This window comes from Saccopteryx bilineata, chromosome 5 (genome assembly GCF_036850765.1).
Source record: "Saccopteryx bilineata isolate mSacBil1 chromosome 5, mSacBil1_pri_phased_curated, whole genome shotgun sequence".
Classification (NCBI taxonomy): Eukaryota; Metazoa; Chordata; class Mammalia; order Chiroptera; family Emballonuridae; genus Saccopteryx; species Saccopteryx bilineata.
In genome coordinates, this window is record NC_089494.1 from 176,340,685 (window position 1) to 176,367,884 (window position 27,200).

General features: G+C 36.7%; 1 protein-coding gene across 3 annotated transcripts in view; it reads left to right on the forward strand.

Moving 5' to 3' along the window:
* The window catches only part of CXXC4 (CXXC finger protein 4), a 27,248-nt gene extending 48 nt beyond the window's left edge, over positions 1-27,200 (forward strand). Inside the window, exons 1-4 of one of the 3 annotated variants that reach the window (XM_066280728.1) lie at positions 1-232; positions 350-424; positions 2,857-4,196; positions 23,225-27,200. The exon at positions 1-232 is cut by the window's left edge and continues 48 nt beyond it. In XM_066280728.1, the coding sequence (XP_066136825.1) occupies positions 3,114-4,196; positions 23,225-23,269 (1,128 nt within the window). In that variant the 5' untranslated portion in view covers positions 1-232; positions 350-424; positions 2,857-3,113 and the 3' untranslated portion in view covers positions 23,270-27,200. The other 2 variants (XM_066280731.1, XM_066280730.1) reach the window with 2 other exon arrangements.

A 27,200-nucleotide genomic window follows, 5' to 3' on the forward strand; every position in this document is an offset into this window, starting at 1 on the left:
AGAGAGGAGAGACTCCCCGGCTCCCTCCCTCCCTCGCACACAGCGACTGGAGACGGACGGAGAGCAACGCGCTGGGAGAGGAGAGACCACCGAGAACAGCCCCGCGCTCTCACACATACACTCACACTCGGCTCTTTCCTCTCCCCCCCACCTCCTCCTCCTTCCACCCCCACCACTAACACCATCTCCTCCTCCTTCTCTCTGCAACAAGAAAAAAAAAAGCCATTTACAGGTATTTTTTTGATCCGCATATTTATTTATCCCCCCTCCCCAACAGTTTGTTTACAAGTATTAAAGTTGTAATTGGGAGCTGCCAAGACACATCTGGATTTGTGTTTCTTTGTGTTAGGGGTGATGTGCAACTAATTAAAGGCAGACTGGCAGCGTCTGCAAATTCTAAGGCTCCCCAAATAAAAAGAGACTGGTAAGTGATTGTTCTTTCTCTTTCTCTGGCTTTTTTCTCTTAAATGTTTGCTGTCCGTTGGGATTGTAAAAGTAGATTATTAATGCTGGACTTCAGCAATAAAAGGCGTCGCTGTATTAATTTATTAATTAATCTGCACCCGCCCCTCCTCCTGAATGTTAAATATGACCTTTGATCTCTATGTCTCTGGTAGACCAGACATACAATATTAGACATGTACAGTCACATTGTTTAAAGGCAAAACAGGATCATGAAGTGTGGATGTCTAATTTAGCTTTTGGAATAGGACTATAGTTATTGGTGTGTTTTATTTTGCTTTTTAAAGAAAATCCAGACAATAGCTGTGGCTTAGGTACCTTTTCATGCTCCAGAGATGCATTGATTAAACAATAATGACCTGGATCCTGGGCACAGTCATTTTCTACAGTTTCTGGTGGTATTAAACCTTGAGGGAGGAGGGGGGGTGTGATAGCAATGAGAAGAGCAAGGGAAGATTCTATTTGTCAACACTACTCTAATACTCTGAAAAAGGATATTAAATTCTTCATTTAAAACAAGGTCAAAAGACTAAAATGTTGAAAATGTTCCCTCCACTCAGTGTGATATCTAATGCATGGTTAGCATAACTAGTTTTTACTGAGTAGCAGTTATTATGGTCTTAGAGTTCCAATGTGATTCACAGAAACTGAAGCTATATGCATATTCTTGCTGTGTCTTCCCCCACCCCCTTCCAAGTATCAAGAATATTTAGCCAGGAGCATTTTGGGGGCACCCTTTGTATTGCCATCAGAGCTCTGAAGGGAGCAGTTTTTCCTAATGTGAAACCACAGAGGTGGTTCCTGAGTGATTAGGGACTTGCTGTGATTGAAAGATGCCTGCTAGCTTCTAATCCAGCCTGGGGTGAGGTTCCTTATCTTGATTTACTTTGCCTAATAGGGATTTGTTTACATAAACCCCTCTTTTTAGGGCACCTCATCAGCAGGTCTTGAAGTTTTTGCACTTGGAGTTTGGGCATAAATGGTTCATTAATCTAATTATAAGCATAATTACTATAATTGATACCCATTTTGAACTGAATATTTGAGACTGAGACTACTGGGCCTCATTTGAAATTCCCTGAACTCCACATTCTATGTGGGCTTCAAAAGATGTCAGGAAAAGATATTCTGGCCTAAAAAAAAATCATCTGGAAACAAAGAAACTGTTTTTTTTTTAGGTTAATATACACTTTATGTCTTTGCTTTTCTTTTTAAAAGGTAGTAGTGTACCTCTCCCTCTGTAATAAACAACTAAAATACCTCTTCCTAAAGCATAATAATAGTCTGTAAGCAAAGAGATGAATGCAAATATCCAGTTAACATTAAACTTTCCTCTTAGAAGGAGCAAAAGAAAACATAATTTTAATGGTTATTTCTTCAGGTAAACAACACCTTATAAGACACTTCCTATTTACTTAAAGTAAAAACCTGTGACTGAAAGATCCTTAAAAAAAAAAAAAAAAAAAAGAAGTCCCATGCTTTCTTCTTTTCTTGGTAAGAGAGGAATAGAAGAATCTCCATTAGGAATTATTGGGAATATTCTTATAGAGGCTGAAGGCACTTGGTTTAAACCTCTGTGGCATTATTTTTGTTAATTTTTAAAATCTAGTCCGTCTTTCTTTTCTTTCTTTTAAACAAGTAGAACACCACCCTCATACCCCCACCAAGCCCCACCACCAAATGGCTTGTACAATTGAGACCTGTCCTTGGTCCTTTGAATTAAGACCCTAACGGAGCCAGCTGTGCTGGGATTCAAACTAATGACCGCAGACACAGAAGGACACTGTGGCAGCTGGTAGTTCTTTTTTCCCTTGCCTCTTTAGTTCAGATTGTATGTGGGCAGTCTCTTAGCTCTCAGTTGTATTGTGTTTGCTTACAGTTTATACTCGGCTGTATTGTAGACTTTCTCCGTACTTCATTTGCTAATTTCCTGTTCATTTTCCTCATAGAGCCATTGCTGTTTTCTACTTTGCAGCATTTGCATGCCCAGGCAGCACTTGTTCACACATTTCATAATGTTTAAATGCCCTCTGCTTATAGGTAGTATCGCCCTCCCACCCCTGATTTGCATGTCTTTAGCACTCCAATTGCCCTTTTCCCTCGGCATTTGTCACCCCCGTCTTTCCTCTTTCCTTGGGTATCCTGGCTATTAATACATTTTCTCAGGAGGGTTATAAGAATAGGGGGGAGGAGTTGTGGTGTGCTGTAGGGAAGGAGGGAGCGAGGCTGGGAAGGTGGGAGGGGGGGGGTCATGTCTTGATGATTGTTATGCAAACGACCTGACGAAGAATGTGGGAGCTTTCAGTGTCTGTGGCGGGGTAGTGAGGGAGGCCGCTTATTTGTATTTAATCTTTTTCCTCGTGCAGCTCGTTGGAATGACTTTCTTTATTTTAGTTGTAACAGTTGGAGGATAATGCAAAGGAAGACGCTGCCTGGGAATTCACCGTCTGTGGAAATGCGCCCCAGAGAGGAATAAAGCAGTCCTCACCTTGCTCTCCCCACCCAGACCCCCTTTTCCCTCCCACCTCGGCCCCCACCCCAGCACCACCATCACCCCTTTCCCTCCCCCCCACCTTTCCCCCTATCCCACCCAGGTGTCGGACCAGGCGGTCCCCACTTCCACCCTGCACCCCTTCTTTTCCCCCTGCACCATGAACACCAATGTCTGCGTGGAGCCCGGGCCGAGCCCGGAGGCCCCGGGCTTGCCCAAGGAAAGCCACCTGCCCGAGGGGGCCCTGAACAGCCTTGTGGATTACAACTCGGAGATGGAGCGCTACCGCTCCTTTGCCACCTCCTTCTACAAGACCAACGGGGGCGCCTTTCCGCAGGCAGCCAAGATCGCGCGCATCACCACCCCCATCTTCCCCAGCAGTGCCGCCGCCGCCGCGGCCGCCGCGCGCATTGGCATGTCCCCCTGGAACTGCGACAACGCGGCCACCGCCGCCGCCGCCACCGCCATGCTCTGGGGCAGCGGCGGGGGCGGAGGCGGCGGCGGGGGTGGAGGCGGCGGCGGCGGGGGCGGTGGCGGGGGAGGCGGGGGCGGTAGGAAATCGTCCTCCGCCGCCGCCTCCTCCTCCGCCTCCTCCTCGGCGATCCTCCCCGCCGGCGGCGGCGGCGGCGGTGGCGGCGGCGGAGGCGGCGGCGGCGGCGGCGGCGGCGGTGGCGGCGGCGGCAGGACCAGCATGCACCATCGAAACGACTCCCAGAGGCTGGGGAAAGCTGGCTGCCCGCCAGAGCCGTCGTTGCAAATGGCAAATACTAATTTCCTCTCCACCTTATCCCCTGAACACTGCAGACCTTTGGCGGGGGAATGCATGAACAAGCTCAAATGCGGCGCTGCTGAAGCAGAGATAATGAATCTCCCCGAGCGCGTGGGGACTTTTTCCGCTATCCCGGCTTTAGGGGGCATCTCATTACCTCCAGGGGTCATCGTCATGACAGCCCTTCACTCCCCCGCAGCAGCCTCAGCAGCCGTCACAGACAGTGCGTTTCAAATTGCCAATCTGGCAGACTGCCCGCAGAATCATTCCTCCTCCTCCTCGTCCTCCTCAGGGGGAGCTGGCGGAGCCAACCCGGCCAAGAAGAAGAGGAAAAGGTGTGGGGTCTGCGTGCCCTGCAAAAGGCTCATCAACTGTGGCGTCTGCAGCAGTTGCAGGAACCGCAAAACGGGACACCAGATCTGCAAATTTAGAAAATGTGAAGAGCTAAAGAAAAAACCTGGCACTTCGCTAGAGGTCAGAGGAGATGATTTCTTGTTTCCCAGTCTGCCCCCCTCCCTCTTTAATCCTCTCTCCTCTCCCCTTCAGGGTTTCTTGTCTGGTTTCAAGATGCAGTACCCCCTTCCTGAAGCTTCATTCAGGTTGTGAGACATCGTTGTAGGTGGTGTGCGGAGGGCAAGGCCTCTCCACCACCCTCCCCAGCTGCACTTGGTGTGGAACCGCCCTCCAGATGGGAAGGTCGCCCCTCGTTTTTAATCTACGTTTTATTTAGTTTTAGGAGAACACTAATATAATTGGTTTGAAAAATCAGAAGAGTCACATTCAATATGGTCAAAAATTTCCCTTGGTGGTTTAAAAATGCCCCCTTTCCATTATGATTGTTTTAAAAAGCATCTCTGCCCAAAGGATTGGACATAATCACATTCTGTGTTCTTTCATTGGCTAAGAGAGGCTTACTGGTGGCCCAATTATAACAGTGAGGACACAGTTTGTGGCACACACGCCTATGTGCTCATTAACACACACACACACACACACACACACAATAATTATTTAAGCTGAAATTCATGAATTCTCAAGGGGATTTTCTATCCCCTTCTAGAATAGTTTTTCTCTTCACCATGACAAAAATGTTTCTGTTTCCCATTTTATTTTCTACATGCTGGTATTTTCTGAGAAAGCTGAAATAGTATAGAAAGCTGAACACCACTTGCAATTTTTAAGATGTTCACCTAGAATAAAGGTATACAGTTAGTTCATGTAATGCTGGTGATGGTTTTACTCAAGAACTGTTTTACTTAGTTTCAAAAATGAATGATTCCTAAAACTCAGTTACCAAAAACTACTGTGCTTTGGACTCTGCATTGGACAAAGTAACCATTTTGTGGTCACAAAATTGTTCTATACACCAAGCACAGCTTGGGTTGATACCCTATATGGTCAATACTAGTTTCTATTTCTTATATGTTCTTAAAAGAGACAATGTACCGATTATCACTAAAGTAATTGTTAAATTAGGTTTTTATGTAAAATACTAAGATTACTAATATTGGTGTATTTGGTGGAAATTTCATATGGTAATCTGATCTAAACAAAAAAGGAGAAAACGGAAAACCACAGGCAAATAGTTTTGATGGTATTCTTAGCAAAGAAATGTGGACAAATAATCATAATTGACTTCTTGATAAATTCCACAGAGGTGATGGCAGGATGCTCATATGTACATGCGAACATAGGTGGTGGATTTAGCATGTGGGAGTACTTGTGGGCTGGATTGAAGGGAGACAGTGGCTAGCACAAGTTGACATCACAGGAACACCTGCACGTTCTTTTAAAAAATTGTGAACACTGCTTAAAAGAGTTTTCTTTATGACGCAATGGTGTTAAAAGGAATACAAGAGTTGGAGATCTTTGTTGCAGGTTTGAATACAAATAAGAGAACAGATTTTAAAAAGTTTTATTGTTATAAATTAAAGCGAAAAAGCACTTTGGGTTTCCAGAAAAATTCATTATATATCGATAGCATTATTGATTGTGATGATTGGTTCCATTAAAATATTGCACTTAATTTTCTTTATAAAAGATCTTATCTCTTTGTTGAAAGTTCAATTTTAGTCCAGAGCAGTTTATTACATTTCCTTTGGCAACCCTGCTTAAGCAAAGATAATAGCAATTATAAAAATGCAGGTCCATGTATTTTCTTAGGTGGCAAAAATTAATTATTAGCTTTTGAATTCTCTTTTCTGGATTTATTTATTGTAACTTCTCTAAGTCTCTAAGGCCCATGGGAAATGAAAATTCAGTTTATCCTGAAATTTCCTGTTAATATCTAGTTGATAATTATTACATGACTTTTATTGTTACTCTTGAATTATATATAGTATTTAGAATTATACATTTGGTGTTGTTAGTAGGCCTCATCTTTAGCTAGACTCATGGTGCTGCCTGCATACCAATTTAGGGTATGTAGTTGTGAGGCCCACTGAATGATTCTGATTTATTTAGTGAGTAATCACTGTGAAATAGGTTTCTGAACAACTTTCTACACTGACTTATCAGTCTAAGCCAATTTTATAACTTTCCTTTTTCTTCCTTCTGAAAGTATTCCCACAAACTTGTAATGTTTATATTCCTCAGGCATTTTGATCATATATGATTACATACTATTTCCTTTTCCTATTTTTTAAAATCCCTGTGCTCAAAAGTTCTGTTGCTCTACAGAATGTGGGGTGTGAATGGGAAGGAAAACAAATTCTCTCTTTGTAGAACTCTCTGAAGATGTTTTCCTAACTACATACTCTTCCCACCAGAGAGTGGGTCATGGTTCAAGGCTAAGATTATTAGTGGAATGCTATTTGCCAGAAAGAGAGAAAAAGAAGTTAGGATAGATTTTTGGTTTGTTTGTTTAATTGACTAAGATTCTATGTCATTAATAGAAGACAATGGTGGCATGATGGACTTAAGCACACATGTAACCACACAATTAGGGTTGTAGGAAACCAGCTGGCCGTGTGTCAGAGTGACAGGGTTTATGTGACTGAACCAAGCTGGAGTAGTGGTTGTGGGTTGCTGACCTGTTTCTCTCTCTAATTTGGTTCCTGTAAGTTCTCATCATCTATGGAGATGTCTTAGAGATTGGATAGAGGCCCTAACTGTGGACAGTGATTTAGGGATTTATTAGGGGTATTACCTGTGGATTTCAGGGATAAGTTCAGTAGCTAGTATTTATTGACTTTAAATTATGGACACCAATTAATAGTCATAATTATTACTTATATTCTTATTTATCACTTCAAACCTCCTGTGTCCTTCCTGTCTTTGACTTATTCTCATCCCAAAGGTTGAAAGTATAATCAGATTTTCAAGATGAATAAACTGAAATTAAGATACACTCACATGGTTGTGTTGGGATTCTTGCCCACATTTTTTAAAGCCTCCCATCTAGCATTTCTTTGAAAACTGCTTTACTTACTTCCATATTTTCTTCTTAGTCTCATGTCAAGAGCATCTTAATGACTCAAATATGTCTATAAAATCACCCCGTTACTATGTCCCTTATATAACAATGCACATAAAACTATATTTTCTGTGATATTGTGTACTGTATATTTGCATTAAACACTTCATTTAGTCAGTTACTATATTTAAAAATCATCTATCATTAATTATTCAAAGCAGTTATTACAAATGCTGTATGCCCCTATGTGAAAAAACTTACCTTAAAACTTGTATCCTAATCCTAAACAATCCTTATTCCCAAATATTTTAAGAAATATGCGACTGTATATTATGGTAATAAGTTCCATAATAGCATTTTATCTCATATGAAAGTAATCTTTCTGTTTTTATATTCACAGCTGTTCTATTTCTGATACTTTAAAAAAATATTCCAAACTGATATGTATGGCTCAAGGGATAAAATTCTTCCATGGGCAACCCCAGCCTCTTAGGCCCTGAACATTGTTCAGGTGACATGATTGATCTCTGTGGGACAGCATTAGAGACCACACAGATCTGGTTTCTCTCCCATTAGCTGATTTATAGAATTACATTAGGAAGCAGAGCCTCAGGAGATCTCCCCGCCCCCACTTGGGCTACATGCTGTGAGTTCCACACTGCCACTACACAGACTTGCTATGTGTTGGTGGAGAAACTTGAAGAGGACACATTAAAATGAAGAGAGTGAGAAACTGTCAAGTCAGGAAAAAGGACAAATCCATTCTCTTTCATTTCTCTAAAATTTACCTGCTGAAGGTACAGGCCAACAGTAATTTTCTACAATTAGGTTGAACTTCCAAGGGTTTGATGAAAAACGCCTAGCTATTTATTGTTCCAAACTTGATAACTAAGAGTGTTTTAGGGTAGGAAGGACACATTTCATATAGATGCTCTTAAGTTCTAAGAGCCCCACACACATAAATGGCATTGTCTGCAGTTCGTGCAGGAAGATGATACCAGCTTTCTGAAGAAATTCATTTGTAGATCATAGTAAAATAGGTGTGTCACTCAAACTCAGAGTCTGTGTCATAAAAAAATAAAATCAGTCAATAAGTGAACATGTAAGTTTTTGATGTTTGGTAACTTAAAAAATTTTATAGGTAAAATACAAATGTTTTATATCTTAAGTGGAAACACCTACTATTTTATTATTTTAAACCATAACTTAAAAATGAGTTTTCAGTTTTCAGTTTCAAACATCAAAAATTTGTCAAAATAAAATATACATTGGTGTTTTAATCTCAAAATGCAAATATATAGCTGTCAAAGGGGAAGAGGAAACTTTTTAATATATTCAAAGAAAATAATAGAATATTAGCAGTAGAACGTAATTAGGAAATAATGTAGGAAAAAGATACTGAATTTCATAAATGATAAAAAAGCACAGAAAAGTTAAGCTTTGACCAAAGTCACAAAATAGATGTATTTGCAGCCAAGGGTATCAGACTATAATACAAGTACAGTGAAATTCTTTTCCCATCACCAGATTTTATACAAGATAGTCAAAGTTGTTTTTTAAAGAACCGTAAATTTTTTATAATTCTTGAATGAAAATAATACTTCCACCCATCCAAATGTCATATAAATTATAAGCAATCTTTTTAAATGGCAATTAGGAACAGTAAAATAAAAGCATTTAAATTCATTTATAAATTATCCTATAAGAATCTTTGTTTGAAATTCAGCCATCGTCAAACAAAATACAATCAGAAAGCCAATCAGAATAAATAAACAACAAACTGTACACTTTAATCAGATAAAAATATTTGGCTATTTTAAATAAGAATGGAAATTGTATCTCATGATGAGGGAAATAACAGTTACTTGATTTTTAAACTTTGTAATGAATTGATTACTGTGTTGCTGCATATTTTGCTTAGCCTTAACCAACTGTTTTCCTGGGTGAATAGTTAAGAGTTTTGTATAGTCAGACTTACAGGGTGATTAATACAGAACAATTTAATAAAAATTTATTAAATTAAAAGACTAAAAATTAAAAGATGTGGAAAGGGGGGCATTTTGTCTATATTTGCTCTAGTTTACTGGGTTGAAAACTAAAGATCTATCTTGAGGTAACCCTGGAAACACTGGTAGAATATTCTTTATGGATAGAAAAGTAAAACATAAAACTATTTGAGTATTCCCCCCAAATCAGTCTAATATTTCATAAACTGTTTCTGAATTAGCTTGTGCTCCTAAAACTTACTATTCAACTTCAACAGGTCAGATTGTCTGACTATGTAGGTCACTTTTACCAGAAAATTAATCACCTTTTAAGCATAACAAAATGTCCTGTTCAGTAAATTTCACAAGAATAGATCTGCTTCCATTTCCAACATTTATTTTTACTCACATTATAGAAAATATTAACAACTCCTGTATTCATCCTATAAAACTATCTAATTAAATGAATAGGTTAAATTTCATGATTTATTGAAAGTCCCATGTAAAAGTACAAATTGGAGAAAGGACAAAATCTCTTTTAGCTTTCCTCTTGTTTTTAGATTTTTTTAAAGCAAAATATGAATCCAAAATAATGGCAAAATCTTTCATTTTTATAAATTTGATTTTCAGTCACTCACCGGAATGTGAGCTGATCTGGCTGGGGAACAGAGCACTCCAGAAAATAACACTTTTTTTTTTTTGTAACAAAAACTTGTTTGCCAGAAAGTTTTTTTTTTTTGTAATCAGTGGGGATTTTGAAGATGTTCTGTACGTGTAGTTTTGTTCTTCCCTTGTGCAACAGGGCTTATGCCCATTCGTAACATACTTTTCATCCAGCATTACACTGTGATCTTAGGCAATTCAGAGTCTTGGGAGAGGGGCAGTGGGCGGTTCATCCTTCAGTCATCTCTTGTTCCATCACATGCAAACACCTGTCTTGAAGTTGAATTATTCTGCAGAGCAATCGAAAAGCCTCCCTACATTGAGCATCATATGTTTTCTGTTGTTTATTGAGTTATGTTGCACCGTACTTCAGATGCGACAGCCATTTAATAATGTTGAAGACTTAGCTCTGCAGGGGCTAAAAGGATCCCAGCAGGCTTGTTAACTTCTCTAAAACACAAGAAATAATTTTTTCCTCTGTGAAACTTTGAACCTTTCTCTTAATTTATTTTAAGATCATAAGCTACATAGCCAGATATGAAAGGGATCCTGTTAATTTTTTTTTTAGTTTTTCTATTTCTTAATATTTAACCCATCCATTTCACTTTTTTAAAAAAAGAAAATGGAAAAGAGACAATAACATTTTCAAAAAAACTAATACTAAAGATCTATTTCTTTGACTAATGTATACCGAATATAAGTTATAACCAGTAATATACTACTAGGGTCTGGAGTTTTTTATTTATAATTAAAAATTGTATTTGGGCCATGTAGCCACATTTAGATGATAGGTTGTGGAAAAAGCCACGAGTATCAAATAACTTACCACTTACCACTTTAGCAATGTTAGATGCATTAGTGTAACTTCTCTGGCTTTATTTGCTCATCTGTGAAATGGGGCTAAAAATATCAACCTACCTCATAAGTTTTTAATATTATATATAGGCTATGTTCTTTCCATACTGAAAGAAGCTATGCAATTTCTTGTTCTTGTTTTAAAGTCATTATAAAAAGTAGAGTAGAGATAATTCTGTGCAACAACAGGTTACTTATAGTAGTTAGAAATTAAAGCCCAGGTAGACTATTTTCTGAACATTAGTTTTAATCATGCAGTTCACTGAAGATCTGGTGTGATAACTCAATAAACATATTTTCCTGTTCTTATATCTGACAGATGCCTAGGAAAACTGCTCAAATTATGTAGGGCCATCAGTCAATGTGGTGAGCCAAGTTAAACATTCTAGTGTTCTTCCTCTTTCCCCTCAAAGGCACACCACCACCATTAATTGTTCTTTAGATTGTGTGTGTTCACTTTACTAACTCAGCACCTTCATTTGGCTATTATTCTCTTTATTTGGACAGACATAAAATTACTCTAAATGTGAATTAGTGAATTTAAGAAATCATTGTAAGGAGTAAATGGTTAAATGGTTATCATGAATTCTAGTTGAAGAACATATTTGACAAATATTAGAATAGTGTAGAGTGTTGTTTTGGAAGGTAGGTATATGTATATTAGGGAATAAAACAGGTAAACATACGTTTTGTGATAAAAATAAGTGAGCATGCAAAGCTTTCTCTTTTTTTTAATGAGAGAGTATTTATGAAATGAAGAAAGTTACTGATATAATAGAAAAGGTTGGTGGTTTTTTGGGAGAAATTTGTGATAAGTCCTAGAAGATTTGGAATACTGACCAAGACAGCATTATAAAAAAGGAGAAAAGAGCCCTCGCCGGTTGGCTCAGTGGTAGAGCGTTGGCCTGGCGTGTAGAAGTCCCGGGTTTGATTCCCGGCCAGGGCACACAGGAGAAGCGCCCATCTGCTTCTCCACCCCTCCCCCTCTCCTTCCTCTCTTTCTCTTCCTCTCCCGCAGCCGAGGTTCCATTGGAGCAAAGATGGCCTGGGCGCTGGGGAAGGCTGCTTGGCCTCTGCCCCAGGCACTAGAGTGGCTCTGGTCGCGGCAGAGCAACGCCCCGGAGGGGCAGAGCATCGCCCCCTGGTGGGCAGAGCGTCGCCCCTGGTGGGCGTGCTGGATGGATCCCGGTCGGGCGCATGCGGGAGTCTGTCTGACTGTCTCTCCCTGTTTCTAGCTTCAGAAAAATACAAATAAATAAATAAATAAAATAAAATAAAAAAAGGAGAAAAGAATATTCAAGCCAGGAAGCATATTTAGAAAGAACATTGTCAAGATAGGATGCCAAAGTTTTGCCGAGAATGGAAATTATAAACAAGGAAGTTTTTCATGACTTGATCAGTACATTTGATTTAGGAGTTAGAGCTGAGGTACAAGTTCAGTGGAATGGCAGCTGAATTAGAGACATGGAAAAAGAGATTCTGTTATAACTTACATTATTTTTACTCATGCCTTTGAAACATGTAGGAGAATAATTCTGAAGTGTAACTAAAACAGAATACGTTCTATATGGGTAGAAAATGGGATCCCATTGATCTCACCTGCATCTAAATATCTAAATTCGTATTTCCGAAGGCATTCTTGCGAAGGTGAAAAAAGTGTCAGAGAATGGGGAAAACTGTGCTGAAAGGGCCATTTCTTACTCAAGGACTTAAAAAAATCTGGATGATTGACAATATCAAAAGAACAGAGATCAAGTAGGATGAGAAGAGAAAAGGATATATATTTATAGATCAGGAAGAGTCATGGGCATTTCTGTGTATTTCAGCAAATCTGGCAGATTCCAGAGAAGATATATTTTCTCCAAAACTTTACATAGTGAAAAGAGATAAAATAGATTTTTAAAAGAATAGACTATATAACTTTAATTGTGTGGAAATGATGAGTCTGAGTAATGGTGAATCAGTGGCTGAAAAAATAAGTTTTGGGAGAAGACTTATCTATGGGAGATGTTATTATAGGTTAAATGAGATCTGTGATGGTTTTAATGGATTCAGAAACAGGGAAAAGATAAAATTCTCAGTTGTATATAGATGGATAAGAAGTGAGAAGACATGGAATCCTCTAGTAGACATTAAATACTTCGTATGCTCTAATTGTCATTTATTAAAAAAAAACAAAATAAAGAACACTGGCTTTTTGCATCTCAAGGAAATATATATTGGATAGTCTATGGCTGCTATATATAGAGTCAAATTCATTATAAAGTAGAGTGGTTTTCGATTTTCCTGATGTGATTCTTTTCACAAAAATATGTTAGTTGTATGGCATGGAGCTGTGTTTTCCAAACTCCAGGTGACAACACACTAGTGGTCCACGGAACCAGTGTGTTGGCTTCCCACCAGGATTTTTTCAAAATAGACTAGAATAGAGCAGAACAGAAAATGGGTGCATCACATATAGTAAGAGTACATATTGTTAAACTTCTGTTTTAGTTATATATGCATCCATAAATATATGTGTATGCATGCACTAGGCTGCTATGACAAATGTATTTCTAACTGTTCATTGCAATAAAAAACGTTTGAAAAACACTAGTTTAGTGACAGCAACAACACTATTGAACAAGTCTGCAGTGAGAAAAGAAATTATATTTGTAAATAGGACAATGTTAACAAGATAAAGAGTAAAATTTAAATGTCTTTCTATAAATAGTGTGCCTTTACTGTTGCCAGGCAGACCTGCACCTTTTCTGTATTTTCATGAATACATGGTATATTACTAAGCATGTGATAAACCATTGATCAATTCAACTTAACAAATCTTTAGGTAGGGATTGTTAAAATCTAAAATATAGTAAGTGTTGTGGATACAAACACACACATACACATTTACACATATGCACATACATCCTAGTTTAAGGAATTCAAATTTTTCTTTTTTTCTAACTGCCTTTTTTCAATATCTATGTGATTACTTAACCCTATGTATTATTTCATCCAAGATAGTTTCCCACTTGCAATCTTTGTGTGTGTGTGTGTGAGGGGGAGAGACAGAGAGTCAGAGAGAGGGACAGATAGGGACAGACAGACAGGAAGGGAGAGAGATGAGAAGCATCAATTCTTTGTTGCGGTTCCTTAGTTGTTCATTGATTGCTCTCTCATATGTGCCTTAACCAGGGAGCTATAGCAGACTGAGTGACCTCTTGCTTGAGCCAGCGACCTTGGGCTCAAGCTGGTGAACCTTACTCACACCAGATGAGCTTGCGCTCAAGCTGGCAACTTCAGGGTCTTGAACCTGGGTCCTCCATGTCCCAGTCCGATGCTCTATCCACTGCGCCATCGCCTGGTCAGGCCCCACTTGCAATCTTAATTTTCAGTCCAAGAAATGGATGCACTTAAAATGATGTAATTAAAATCTTAGAATACTTTGGAAGCATTTCACACCTATTTAAAAATCGTGAAATTTCTTGATTCATCCCTGGTGTAGTTCTTCCCCAGATGTAGATAAGAAATACAAACTGCTACCTGTGATCTCTACTTGGCTATGTCATGTGGTTATACAGTGTAATATTAAGTTTCCTATTAGCATTCCAGAAATTTAAAAGGAATAAGAAAAATAAAATATTCACCTTTGAACATTGGAACATATCGAGAATTTACAATATGACTTGTTATTTCAAACATATTTTGCAGAGTATTGGAAACCCTTGTTTGACCTAAATATGAGGAAGGGCCATATTGAAAGAAAGAAGTAAAGAAGGAAGAAAAAAAAGGGAGGGTGATGGGTGGGTAGGAAGGCAGACCATAGTGTTACAGATTAAATCAGAAAGGAGCCTATTGGTAGAAAGGATTATTATGTCCAAGGTCATCTTCTTGAGTCTAGTTTAAATAAGACATTAGTGGAAATAGTTAATGTCTCAAAATTTGGGGGGAGATGCCATGCGTCTGGGTATACACACACTAGAGTCACTTAGCATTGTTTTTTGTTTGTTTTATTTACCATAGTAGAAAAAGTAAATTTCAGGGGAGCTAGTTGTTTTTTTTTTCCTTCTGATTTCTTTTTAAGAGTAATTCTTCAACTCTGCAGTGAGAAACATTGAAAGGCCAAGATGGGAAAGCTAGTGCTGGAAATTGACGATGGTCTTTAGGAGTACAGAGGCTACCCAGCATCCATAAACAACTAATTGTTCAAAAGTAGTATATTTCATAAATGATTGTAAGAAGATTTCGAAAAATTGCACATATAGAAAAGGCTCCAAAAAAATGACAAGAAGAACATTAATCACTACATATAAATAAATCCTATGCCTGAAAAAAAAATTCATCTAATTAATTTACTGCTAGTTAACGACATGAAAGTGACTATGTCTGCACAAAGATGGAGGACATGATACTTACAGAAAAAGAAGCAGTTTATGCAAATTCCCTGGAGAGAATTTGAATCTGAATACTTGAGGTCTTGCTGATCTTTTGGTAGTGGAAAATACTTAAGAGTGCATATCCTCTTAATGAGGCAGATTAACCAAAACATATTTCTAAGAGCTAAGTAATATATAGTTACTTGATAAAATTAAATTCTAATAATTATTGACTTTATACTTTTTACTTTTCATACTTAAAAAAGCATTAAGGATAGAAACTAAAAAGTCAGAGTGATTGTGAATTTGAACACTCATTCAAATGGAAATTGCAATTTATTAATTTTTTTAAAAAAGGAAATACTCCAAAAGTGATATTTCATTTTCAGAAGTACAGTTATAACCATGTACATTTTTTTTTTTTTGGATGATAATGTCTAATTGACTGAAATGCTTGAAATTTTCTCTAAATTCTTCTAAGTAATTCATGGACATAAAGCATACACTGGTTTGTAGGCTACATCTAACTCAACAGTTTGATTTTTTTTTTTTGTATTTTTCTGAAGTTGGAAACAGGAGGCAGTCAGACAGACTCCTGCATGAGCCCAACTGGGATCTACCCGGCATGCTTACCAGGGGGCAATGCTCTGCCCATCTGGGGCGTCGCTCTGTTGCAACCAGAGCCATTCTAGCGCCTGAGGCAGAGGCCATGGAGCCATCCTCAGCACCCGGGCCAACTTTGCTCCAATGGAGCCTTGGCTGTGGGAGAGGAAGAGAGAGACAGAGAGGAAGAAGAGGGGGAAGGGTGGAGAAGCAGATGGGTGCTTCTCCTGTGTGTCCTTGCCGGGAATCAAACCTGGGACTCCTGCACGCCTGGCTGACGCTGTACCACTGAGCCAACCAGCCAGGGCTTCAACAGTTGGATTTTTGTCATAGAAGATTCTGAACAAAATGAAGTTCAATGGCTACATCAAAATGTTATAGAACTTTGCTTGAGAACGTTTCTATTAAACTTATGTTCACTTGTTTCATAATATAGAAAAAACAAATATATTAGAAATTCTCAGGTCCATAATAATCGAAGAGAAGCACCATAATTTGAATTGCTTTTATAGAGGCTAGGAGGCAGTCCAAATCATACCTTTCATAGTTTAAAAAATCACCTCTTAATATTTTTTATATTCCCTCATATTTCCTCACATTTTACATGAATGTTTCTTCTCTTTAGTAAAGAACAAGCAAGTTTACTGCTTTAGAATGAACCCAAAATTTCAAAATTGTCCAACATCATGCTCATGAAACGAATGATTTTGTTTTTCAATAGCTGGTTAACAATGATCTCATTTAAAGATATTTTTGCATTCAACAGGAATTAATAGAGTGATTTTGTGGGAGTTAGAATTATTTAACTTTTGTCTCTGCTGTACTGTATGTGTGTTCAGAATTATTTATAATATAGTCATGTATATTTGTTTACATATATATTCATAGTGACATAAACATATAATAAATAAAAGTAACTTTAGATAGTTTAATCATTCTTGGTAGTTTCATATTAATTTTATTAACTAAAATTTCCTTTTTAAATCTCAGTTTTACTATTAATTTCTTTTCACACTCATATATAACGTTAAAAATAATTTACAGTATAAGTTTTCAAAAACACCTTTTTAATTTGTGGATAATGAATTTTTTTTTTGGCCAGTACCATTCTAATTTTTTTTTATTTTTATAAGTCCAAGAACATTTTAATAATTAAACCCCCTATTTATAATACAGTAAATTTACTTATTTGTTGAAATGATGCGGTTTGAAGGTTTGAAGTGTTTTTGCCAAAATTAATTGAAATATAATCATATATTACATTAATCAAGGGAGTTGCCTAAATTAAGTGGTTGCATTTGATACTAGGGCCTCTTTGGTCACTTCTGGACCAGTGTGAATAATGATATCAAGCTATTACTTTTCTTCCTGCCAGGTCACTCCCACCCCATACACAAATTCCCCACTGGACAATTGTTTTCCTAACTAACTCTACCATCATTATTGACTTGACTTAATTAATACCTTTACAACATAATGTATACCACTCATCTTTCCATTGACCAAAGTTAGCGAGCCCACCTTTAACGCCATGTTATTCGGTCTAAAATCATGCCTTCACAGTGGTGAGGGTGGTAGTGTTTGTATGGGAGAGGAAGGAAAGGAAAAGCCCTCCTATTCCCAAGGCGAAGGAGCAGCAAGAGCAACAGCCCACGGAGAATTGATACTAATGAAAAAGCCATCTCTAGTTTTCCTCCATTGATCAGAGAAATCCTGGCCACAAATGTCAATTTGGAAACCAAGAAAGTAAAATGCTCCTTATGATCATATTTAAGGGCCCCCAGAATTTGGTCATACAGTTACCCAGTTACTTATTTGGTGCTTTCCTCCTTTTAAAGAGGAGTGTAACATTTTGATTAGTGGTAATATTGATAGGTGTATTTTAGTTTACATCTGATAACGAATGGCCAAAATGAGATGTATGTATATGACAGTCTTACACAGTTTACATGATAAATCTAAATTATAAGAAAAGGTAATCTGATCAACAGAAAAGGTCAAAGTTAGGTGTAATTTAAAAAGTGGAAACAGTACATACATACATACATCTACATATTTTTAAATTAAGGTGTTATTAAAATATAAAGTTGCTTTAAACCTGACCAGGCAGAGGTGCAGTGGATAGAGCATCAAGCTAACACACTGAGGACCCAGGTTCAAAACCCTGAGGTCACTGACTTGAGACTGAGCTCACCAGCTTGAGCATGGCTCACCAGCTTAAGTGTGGGGTTGCCAGCTTGAACGTGGTATCATCATCATGACCCTGTAGTATCTGGCTTGAACCCAAAGGTCACTGGCTTGGCTAGAGCCCCCCCCCCATCAAGGCACATATGAAAAACTAATCAATGAGCAGCTAAGGTGCTGCATCTATGATTTAATGCTTCTTATCTCTCTTCCTGTCTGTCCTTGTCTGTCCCATTTTCTCTCTCACAATATATAAAATTGCTTTTGATTATAGTAGTAAATTACTGGACTGTGAATTATCATTTTTTATAAATTGTCTCAAACTTACTAACCTATGCTGTACCTGTGCTTGCTAATAATTCTATTATAGTTGCTGGACTATGATTTTATAAAAATGCTACTTATAAATAGGATACAGAAAAATACTTCTGCTAAAACCATTTTGGGCGGTCTCTAATATTTTCTAGGTATCATTTATGACCAATTAATTATCCAAAGATTTGTATTAGTGTGGCATGTATGTGTGTAATTCACGTTCATAATTATATATACACATATAATGCAGTTTTTCATTTACCCAAGTAGGTTTTGAAGTTTTGTCAGTAAAAAATGTTAACCTATATAACTTGATAATCATTCTTTGTGAATTACATCAAGAAAAAAGTAGGGTTTTTTTTACCTTCAGGTATTCTTTTCATTTTGTTCATCTAAAACACACAAAAGGTTGAGGCAAGTATGAAATATCTAAAAGCAAACATGGGACTAACGATTATTTATTATTATTGTTGTTGTTGTTATTTTGAGAGAGAGGGACAGAGATGAGAAGCATCAACTCTTAGTTTTGTCACTTTAGGTGTTCACTGATTGCTTCTTATATGTGCCTTGACTGGAGGAGAGAGGACTCCAGCTGAGTGAATGAACCCTTGCTCCAACCAGTGACCTTGGGCTTCAAGCCAGTGGTCTTTGGGCTCAATCCAGCGATGATGGGATCATTTTGATGATCCCACACTCAAGCCAGCGCCCCAGGCTCAAGGTAGTGAGCCCCCGCTCAAGCCAGATGAGCCTGCACTCAAGCCAGATGAGCCCACGCTCAAATTGATGACCTCAGAGTTTCGAACCTGGTCAACTCTATCCACTGTGCTCCTCTGGCCAGCACTTGTATTATTATCTTTTGTCATATTTAGTCAGATGCTTTTTATTATAAGATTCAGTGGTCAATTAAGGTTTTTAAGTTCTAGTGTGAAGATGCAAATCAAATGCAATGAGAGTTTCCAGTTTCAAGACCCTGGATGCTCAGGAGTTTAAAAACCTATAATGGGACTCCTCACAGTGAGAACAGTATTTCAAAATAGTTTAAAGAGGTGGTATTGGCCAACTACACTTTCAAATTGCTTTGCTTTCAGTTTGGAAATCTCTGCATTAGAGCCATCCTGTTTCACTATAGAATTCTGAAGACCGAAGCAAATCACTGAGTTTTTGGATTAGAAAGTATATGAGTAAATATTGGAAAGATATATTTTAGTTAGAGAATTTGCTGATGTCATCATTATCTCAATTTTTAACTTATGCGTTTTGAAGTAAATATTAGCATGAGTTGCGATTTGAAAACTCATGTCTAGCACTATTAAAAATGATTTATTTTATTGTAACCTGAATACAGCTATAGTTTACATATTGTATTTAGATATGAATAGCCAACCACACATATATCCATATGTACGGAGTTACAGATATTCCAAATTCACTTTTTAAGAGGTTTTTATTTAGACTTGATATATTTTTAACAAGTGTATGTAGGAGCCTGATCAGCTTAACGATACCATAGTTCCCATACTGTTTAGCAGGCACCAAAAAAGATAAACTTATGCTTCATCTTGAAAGTGCCAGTTTTGGGGAATCTTACTTGTTTTATGCTTAATTATTTCTTCATTGCTGATTCGATGAAGATTAAACTGAAATACATTTCTTCCAGAGACATGGATATGTATTCATTTTTTAAAAAAGTAAATATAAACTATGCTTAGTCTTGGATTATATCATTCTTCTAGTCAAAGAAATATGCTGGTTTATTAAAAGTTATTTAGAAGGGAAGCAGAAAGCATTCCTTTACATTTGAAGGTCGTTTCATATCTGGCTCACATAGGGATGAATTCTCTGGAACACCATGCTTTACAGAACCAGAAGGAGAAATGGGGGCTGCAGGTTTCTGCCCACGCCTCTGGGGAGCAATACCGCTGTTCGTCAGTGTCTGCACCTGCATGAGCAGTTGAAGGCTGCCTTAAACAATGCTGATCAACTCAGTTCTATTCTTTATCTCCTGCCCCCTTCTCTTCCTGGGGAATCTGGCTTTCCTGTCACTCAGGATAACGATTTCCTGTAAGCATCACTGAGATCCAGAAAGTCACTGTAATCTCATCAAGAGTGTGATTTCCCCAGCTGGGACTCTTGAATTTATATAACCCAGAGGTAGCTGGTCAGGGTGCATAATCTTCCACGTTGCTCCCCAGAGCTTCTGCATCATTTAAAATTGATGTTCTCTGACAAAGATGACCTCATTATCTAAAAAAAGTTAGAGAAGATATATCCCCAAATTAGTGCAGTCATAAACTTGTGATTTAACTTAATATGTTGCTTGTGAATTTAGCCAAGTATGTTACAATGTTGTTTCATCCATCTTGAAAAGAACTTAGTCCAAGCCTAGTGTAAATTTCCAGTGAGCCTAGTGAAATTTGGGCAGGGGATTGGATATGTATCCTGTGTTTTGTGTGGCCTGGGAGACACTAAGAATCTTTGTTCCTGTATAACACTGAAATATAACTGTTAGAGAACTCTCACTTCAAGTTTCTAGTGAATGCCTAGAAAATTTGTTCTAATTGATGTGCCAGTGGTTTTCCTGTTCTCACATATTTTAGGTGATTGCTCAACTAATCATTTTTAGACTTTGAACTCAAAGAAAATAATATAAGAAAGAAATAATTTTTAAGAGATGCTTTCTTGCTTATCTTCTTCCTCCCACTGGAGCAATGGATTGTCATTATCCTTATATGATATATGGAGACACATACTACTCTCAACATGGGCAAAGTGATGTATGCATCACAGAGCGATTTTGTGACAGATTGTGTGGCACAGAAAACCAGCTCTCTGCTTTTTTCATTGCATTGTCTAATTTTTATACTAACAAGTATTGAGAAGTGCTTATCTTTTTTCTCTCAACAATGACCTTTGATCTCAGGTGGCATTTTTTAAAGCTTGTTTTTTTCCAAATATTACAAATAACATTGAGTAGTGGAAAGGGTTACAGGCAAGCAAAGAGCTGGAAAAGAAATTTTTAAATGTATCTAAGACATAAGGAGATCATCTCACTAAAAAGATGCACTTTATGTATTCTTTTGTTTATCTTAATAAACATGTTTATCAAGATATGAAATTATGTAAGTATATACTTACAGTCTTGTTTCCAGTTGGCATCTGAGAGTAAGTTGGCATCTCTGTCATATACCATACATGTAAATGTGAATATATATGAATATATATGCACATGTTTATTTTTCATATGTGAATCTGCAATCTCATGGATATGCTTGGATCAAACTTATGTTGTAAAAAATGACTACATTTATATAAGTACTCATACTTATATAATATTTATTCTTAGTTGGCTTCAGGCAGCAAGTTGGCATCTGGTATAAACATTGAAGTTTTCATTTACTGCTCATATGTGTGTGTGTCAAGCCTGAATATTAGAATGAATATATTATTTATTTCTGCATATGCTTTCTTTAATAATGATTAAATAAATATAAGAGCATATTAAATTATTATACTTATCATTCAAAAGTTAATTTTAGAAAGCATTAAAGGCCTTTTTCTCAACAACCAAAGGAAATATTGGGGATCCAGGAATACATAGTAAGCTGGAGAAAAGAAAACAGGTGAAACCATGAGGAGTGAGGAATAAAATATTAGTAAAATAAGTACCATTTTATGCTTTTAGAAAATATATCACAAAGTAGATACTTTTGTATATACCTATATGAAATTTGGATTAGATATCATTAGTTTGTTCTTAACACATTCATTTTAAATTTATTATATTGACTATGAAGACTGTTTATAAAGAAAATATTTTAAGTACAGATAGTGAAAACAGTTTTGCTTTCCAAAATGGTTATTTTATATACTTATATTTCAATTGAAATCTTGATCAATTAATACATTTTTATTTTTAGATGACATTACTACAGTAGGATTATGTCAGTCCAGTAAATCTTGTGTGAGAAAGTAAATAAATGCTAACCCTAATTATCAAAAAGTATTGTAGTAGCACTTTTTATGTATTTTTTGAACTATGAAATTCAAGTGCTATTCACTCTGTGCGTTTGCACCCTACAAAGGTGTGTGTGTGTACATGTACTTTTCTTCTATACCTACTCAGTATTCTGGTAACAATCAATATACCACACTATTAATATATTTTAGTTATGTATTCTCAACAGTTCTTTTAAGTCTACACAGGGTTGTAGGTCTAAAAATGAACTCTCTTTCATTGACCCACAAGAAAAATTATTCTTAGCTTGTTTCTTATGTATCTTAATATATACTCATGTGATTCACTTTTATGAAAAAAGAGCGTGGCATGATGAATTGTTGTAATATTAATATAGAGAGGAAAATTTAACGGCTTACTACTATTTAACAACAACAAAAAAACCCTTAGTAACTATAAGCTTTTTGTTTAGAAGATTGCTCAGACTTTTGGTGCTCAAACTTTAAATATGGTAGTATTTTTTATGGTACCCAAGGATAGTTATACATCATTGAGTATTATTGGTTAGTATTTTTATTTTATACATAATGTCAATGAGTTCATTGAAAATGCTGACTTATTTGAAAATAGTGATATTTTTGTCAGTATCGTTCTGATTAAATTATGTGTAGGAGGAACATTTAGCATTAGTAGTTGTGTCCTAGGAGTAACATTTAAGTAATATTTATTGAAGTTCTGTCATAAAATAAATTTTACAGAACAGTATTACTTCACTGAAATCTAATAATCAGTCTTACAGGGGAGGCATGTATGATATATGTAGCAGAGACAGGTTTTAAGTACCCTTGCTGGCTGGTCTTCCTACTATTAGTAGCATGAACAAACTGTCCCATTTATTCTGATCGCTGTCCATATTCTAGACTGTTTTTCCTCTATATTTTAGACCAATATGTTTTAATTATTATATTTAGTGAATTAGCATTAAATTCAATATTCTAATCTTTGTTATGTTCTGAGGTTGAACATTTATTTCTTATTAAATGTTGAAGTATACAAGTCATTACATTGTATCTTGTTGACTAAAAATATTGCTGAAGTGTAAAGGAGAAAATTCTAATTTATTGGCATTGAAAGAAAGCTTAACTTGTTTTCTTGCTCTTTTTTTATAGAGAACACCTGTTCCCAGCGCTGAAGCTTTCCGATGGTTCTTTTAAAGCAGTAGTGTATCTTATTTTCAAGGCATTTGGAAGTGAAGGGCCAACTAATGTCTTGTTTTAAGAAACTGCTTAGTCCACCACTGAAGAAAATATCCAGATATTATTTTCATTTTATGTATAGGGGTTTCTTCAAAAACAAAAAGATGAAAAGAAAAGAAAAAGACATATAAAAGTAACCTGGAATCTTGGGGAATTGGCCAGTCTATTTACTTTCCACACATTGATTCTTTGATGTAATTTAGCTATCCTAGTGAAGTTGTTGTCTATTTTGAAAGTGGCTGTAAAAATAAGTTTGGGTAAACCCCTGCTGTAAAATCATGTATCTTTGCAAAGTACATATCTATACTTCATTTTCAAATATATGTGTTTCAGTACTGTAAACTGTACAGATAGCAGCTTGTATTTTGTGTGTTTAGACACAAGGAGACAATCATGTCTGAGCATCTATGGAGATTAACAGTTTGTACACAACAGTATGGTTCTGCGAGTTAAATCTGGAGCAATAAATTTTAGCTTTAAATATTTTTCGCCAGTTGTTTCTAGAAGCAGCAACAGCAGTGGCATGTTTTGCCGTGCATCTTACCATAGAGACTTGATGCCAAGTTTTACAAGAAGAAAAGATTATGATGCATCCGGCAATTACCTGCAGTTGTATTGTTATAGGAGGGGAAGATGTGATGAAAGTTTCAATTAATCTTTTGAGCACTATATTAGAGTAGTGGTTATGCACTTGCATTGCTTACAAACGAGCTGTACAGAGGGTAGTCCTCCCAAATACTTAGTGTAGTTGACTTGTCTTGGGTTGCACTGTAAGGCGGAGTACTCTGAGTAGTTGGAACATGCAGAATCAGTTGTATAAAATTTTTTTAAACAGTGTTTTCTAGGATACAGAAAAAAAAGGTATCAAATCTTAGGGGAAGAAATCCATCACTGAGTTTTTACCAGCCCAGCAATGGGCAGTATGTACGTTTTGTTTATTTTTGCCTTATTTTTTGGTAGGAAAAATATACACTTAATAAAATGGATCCAAATGTTTTATTCTTGTGTATGATATTAAGTGGGTAGTTTTGCTTTAAATTTTGAACATGAAGGCTTCTGCACTGAGGCATGGCTAGGTATATTTTTAAGTAAAAAGAATTCAACACATTCATAAAAGTGAGGCTTTAACATGTTTTGTATCTTCCTTTCTCATAGCCTCCCAGTTGGACCAGCATCCTTTCCCTAGGCCTGCAGTGGAATGTTACATTGCTCCCGTCCCCACTCTTGTCACTCACTGATGCTGTCTTTCCTGAGAAGGCAGGGCCCCAGACTGTGGCATTCCCGTAAATGCAAACAGCCCCCAAACACAAAGGAGTAATACTGCATAGGACCTGGGCTACCTTTTCATGCAGGATTCGGTTTTCTTATGGCTGTCAGGGCTCTGAGGCGGTCCCAGGAGGACAAATATTATTCATGATGACATGATACCTAAGAAGTTTTTTGGGGGGTTTTTTTGGTCAGATGATAGAGACTTTTCAGCTTCAGCAATGAAACAGAGTTTCGCAAAAACACATAGAAAATCAAAGTTGCCATGTTATAGTAATTCCTTGTTCTTTATCCACTAGCCAGTTATTTTAGCCAACGACATCCATTAGCCTTTTGAAAAATGTTAAAATAGATCGTGTGAAGAAAAATAACGAGAAGAGAAAGGGTGATGGAAAGGACTGCAAAGTTTTAGACTAGCAGATCAATAATTTTAAGGGCTAGATGTAGTTTTGAATGGGAAATAGTAGGACAGAGGAGATTTTAAAAAACGCGGAAGGAGCATTTATAATAAAAATTGTGGAGGGAGGTGTTGGATAAGGTACTAACAAATGCCACAGTGGAAAACAAGTGTGCTTTAACTTGCCTCGAATATGAATGCAAGGTCTACAGTTATGGTCCAATTGCTTTTTTGAGGAAAATTCATTATCTATTACACCTATCTGTATTTAGAGAAGAAAATTAAGTAATCCCAAACTAAAACATGCTGTGTATTAGTTTTGAGGTAGTTTTCTATTTGCTGTATATTCCTTTGTGGGATTCTAGTTAGAATTTCTATTACAGTTGTTGGGACAATAGCTATACAAGTTCTTTCTGGCTCCCTTTTTATTTTACTTATTTTTAACCAGTTTGCTAATTAATTACAAGTAAGTGAAAACTTACTTTCACAGTTGAATGGTAATCTTACCTTGCTTTTTGGAAAATGATGATTGTTATTGCAGAAGTAACCAAACTTCTTTCTCTTTAGGCTACATTGGGCATACAATAACATGTAAAGTTTCATAGCAATGTACCAACAGTCTAAAATTCATGCTAGTGTTGCATGTCTTGATGTGTTTTGGTTTGTTTTCTTAAAGAACTAACGAATCTCTATATTGTAAAATGTGGTGTTTTACATGTCAACTCAATTTTTTAATGAAAGAAAGCTGTTGATTATTAAAATGGAAATGTGTAGCGTTTCTTTAATATGTTCTTACTCTTGACATGGTCTTTTACACTACCCATTTTTTAAATGTTTTTTGCTAAAATTCTATTTATATAATGTAGGGTGCATATAAAGTCTGCATTGATGATGTTGAAGAACGGTGTTACTCTTCCAGCCTCTAATTTCTCTCTTCTCTAAGTCTGTGTACTGAGAACTTGTAAAGCATGTCCTTAACCTCAAGGGAGTGATTTAAAGGTTTATATTTCCATGATTTTAAAATACCAATGAAATGTAACTTTTGAAATTCCTCACTGTATGTTTCATATTCAGCACCAAAAAAATTCAGAATATACAATTAGAATATGGATCGGGTGGACTATCAATACAATTTAAAAATTACCTATCAGATAAGCCAAATAAAAAATTTTTGTAAGAGAGGTCTGCATACACAGGAGTCTTGCTTTGTCTGGGTGTAGATGAGGAGATGCCATAGTCTGTCAGCATTTGGGGAGAGCATGGGAAATCCCTGGAATAGTACACCAATTTCCTTATCAGCTGTCATTCAGCACCCTAACATCACAAGACCATCATAATGCAAACCCTTTTCCATGCCTTCAAACTAACAAGGCTCACTGATGGATTCTACCTGTTTGTGTATAAGTGGAGGCATACATACAAAATAAAAATCTATCCATGCTTGGGAGAAAAAAAATTAAGTCTTCCTCCAGTATAAGGGTATATAAAAAGTCTTCTAGTTGCTTAATTCCAAATACCCAACTTTCTTCTTTTACACATTTTTATAGGGAGCAAGAAGTGGTGGGCTTTCTATGAATTAATATTAAGCAATCACAAAAAGAAAGGAATATTCCCCTCCTTTCATTCAGAACCCCTGGCATGTAAATTGTACAATTAATTCTAAGGCATATAAGGTCTTTAAGCTGATAGTATCTGTAATCAAGTAATGAAAAAAAGAAAGTGGTTAAATGAACACACCATTCAGGGTCAAATATGTTCAGTAAAAAGCAGTAGTGGGTCTTTGATCACAGTGATATCAAACAGTTGGTTCTCATGTAACAGCTAAATGTTTCAGATTTTGTTTTTATTAAATTTGGCAGTTTCACACTGAGATCTGTATTTCTAGTGAATAGAAGACAGCTACTATGTTAGGAGGGATTCCATTTTCACAGCTGCAAGGAAGTCAGAGATGTTTCAGGAACATGGGCCACAAAATGTACTCCTTTCACAGTGTTCTCCTATTCTGAACTGTGCAGTTACCTATTAAATTTTCTAATAGATCTTTGTGTAAGGTGTATGTATGCTTGTGCAATTATTAAAAAAAAGCAGTTTTGGAAAACAGTGTATTTATTAAAGAAAATTACTTATGGGGCATGTACAAAACTGTAAAAAAACCTTAAAAAAACACATTCAATTTGCCCAGTAAAGTTGTTTTTGTGACATTTATGTGTTGTTGAATAAAGGACT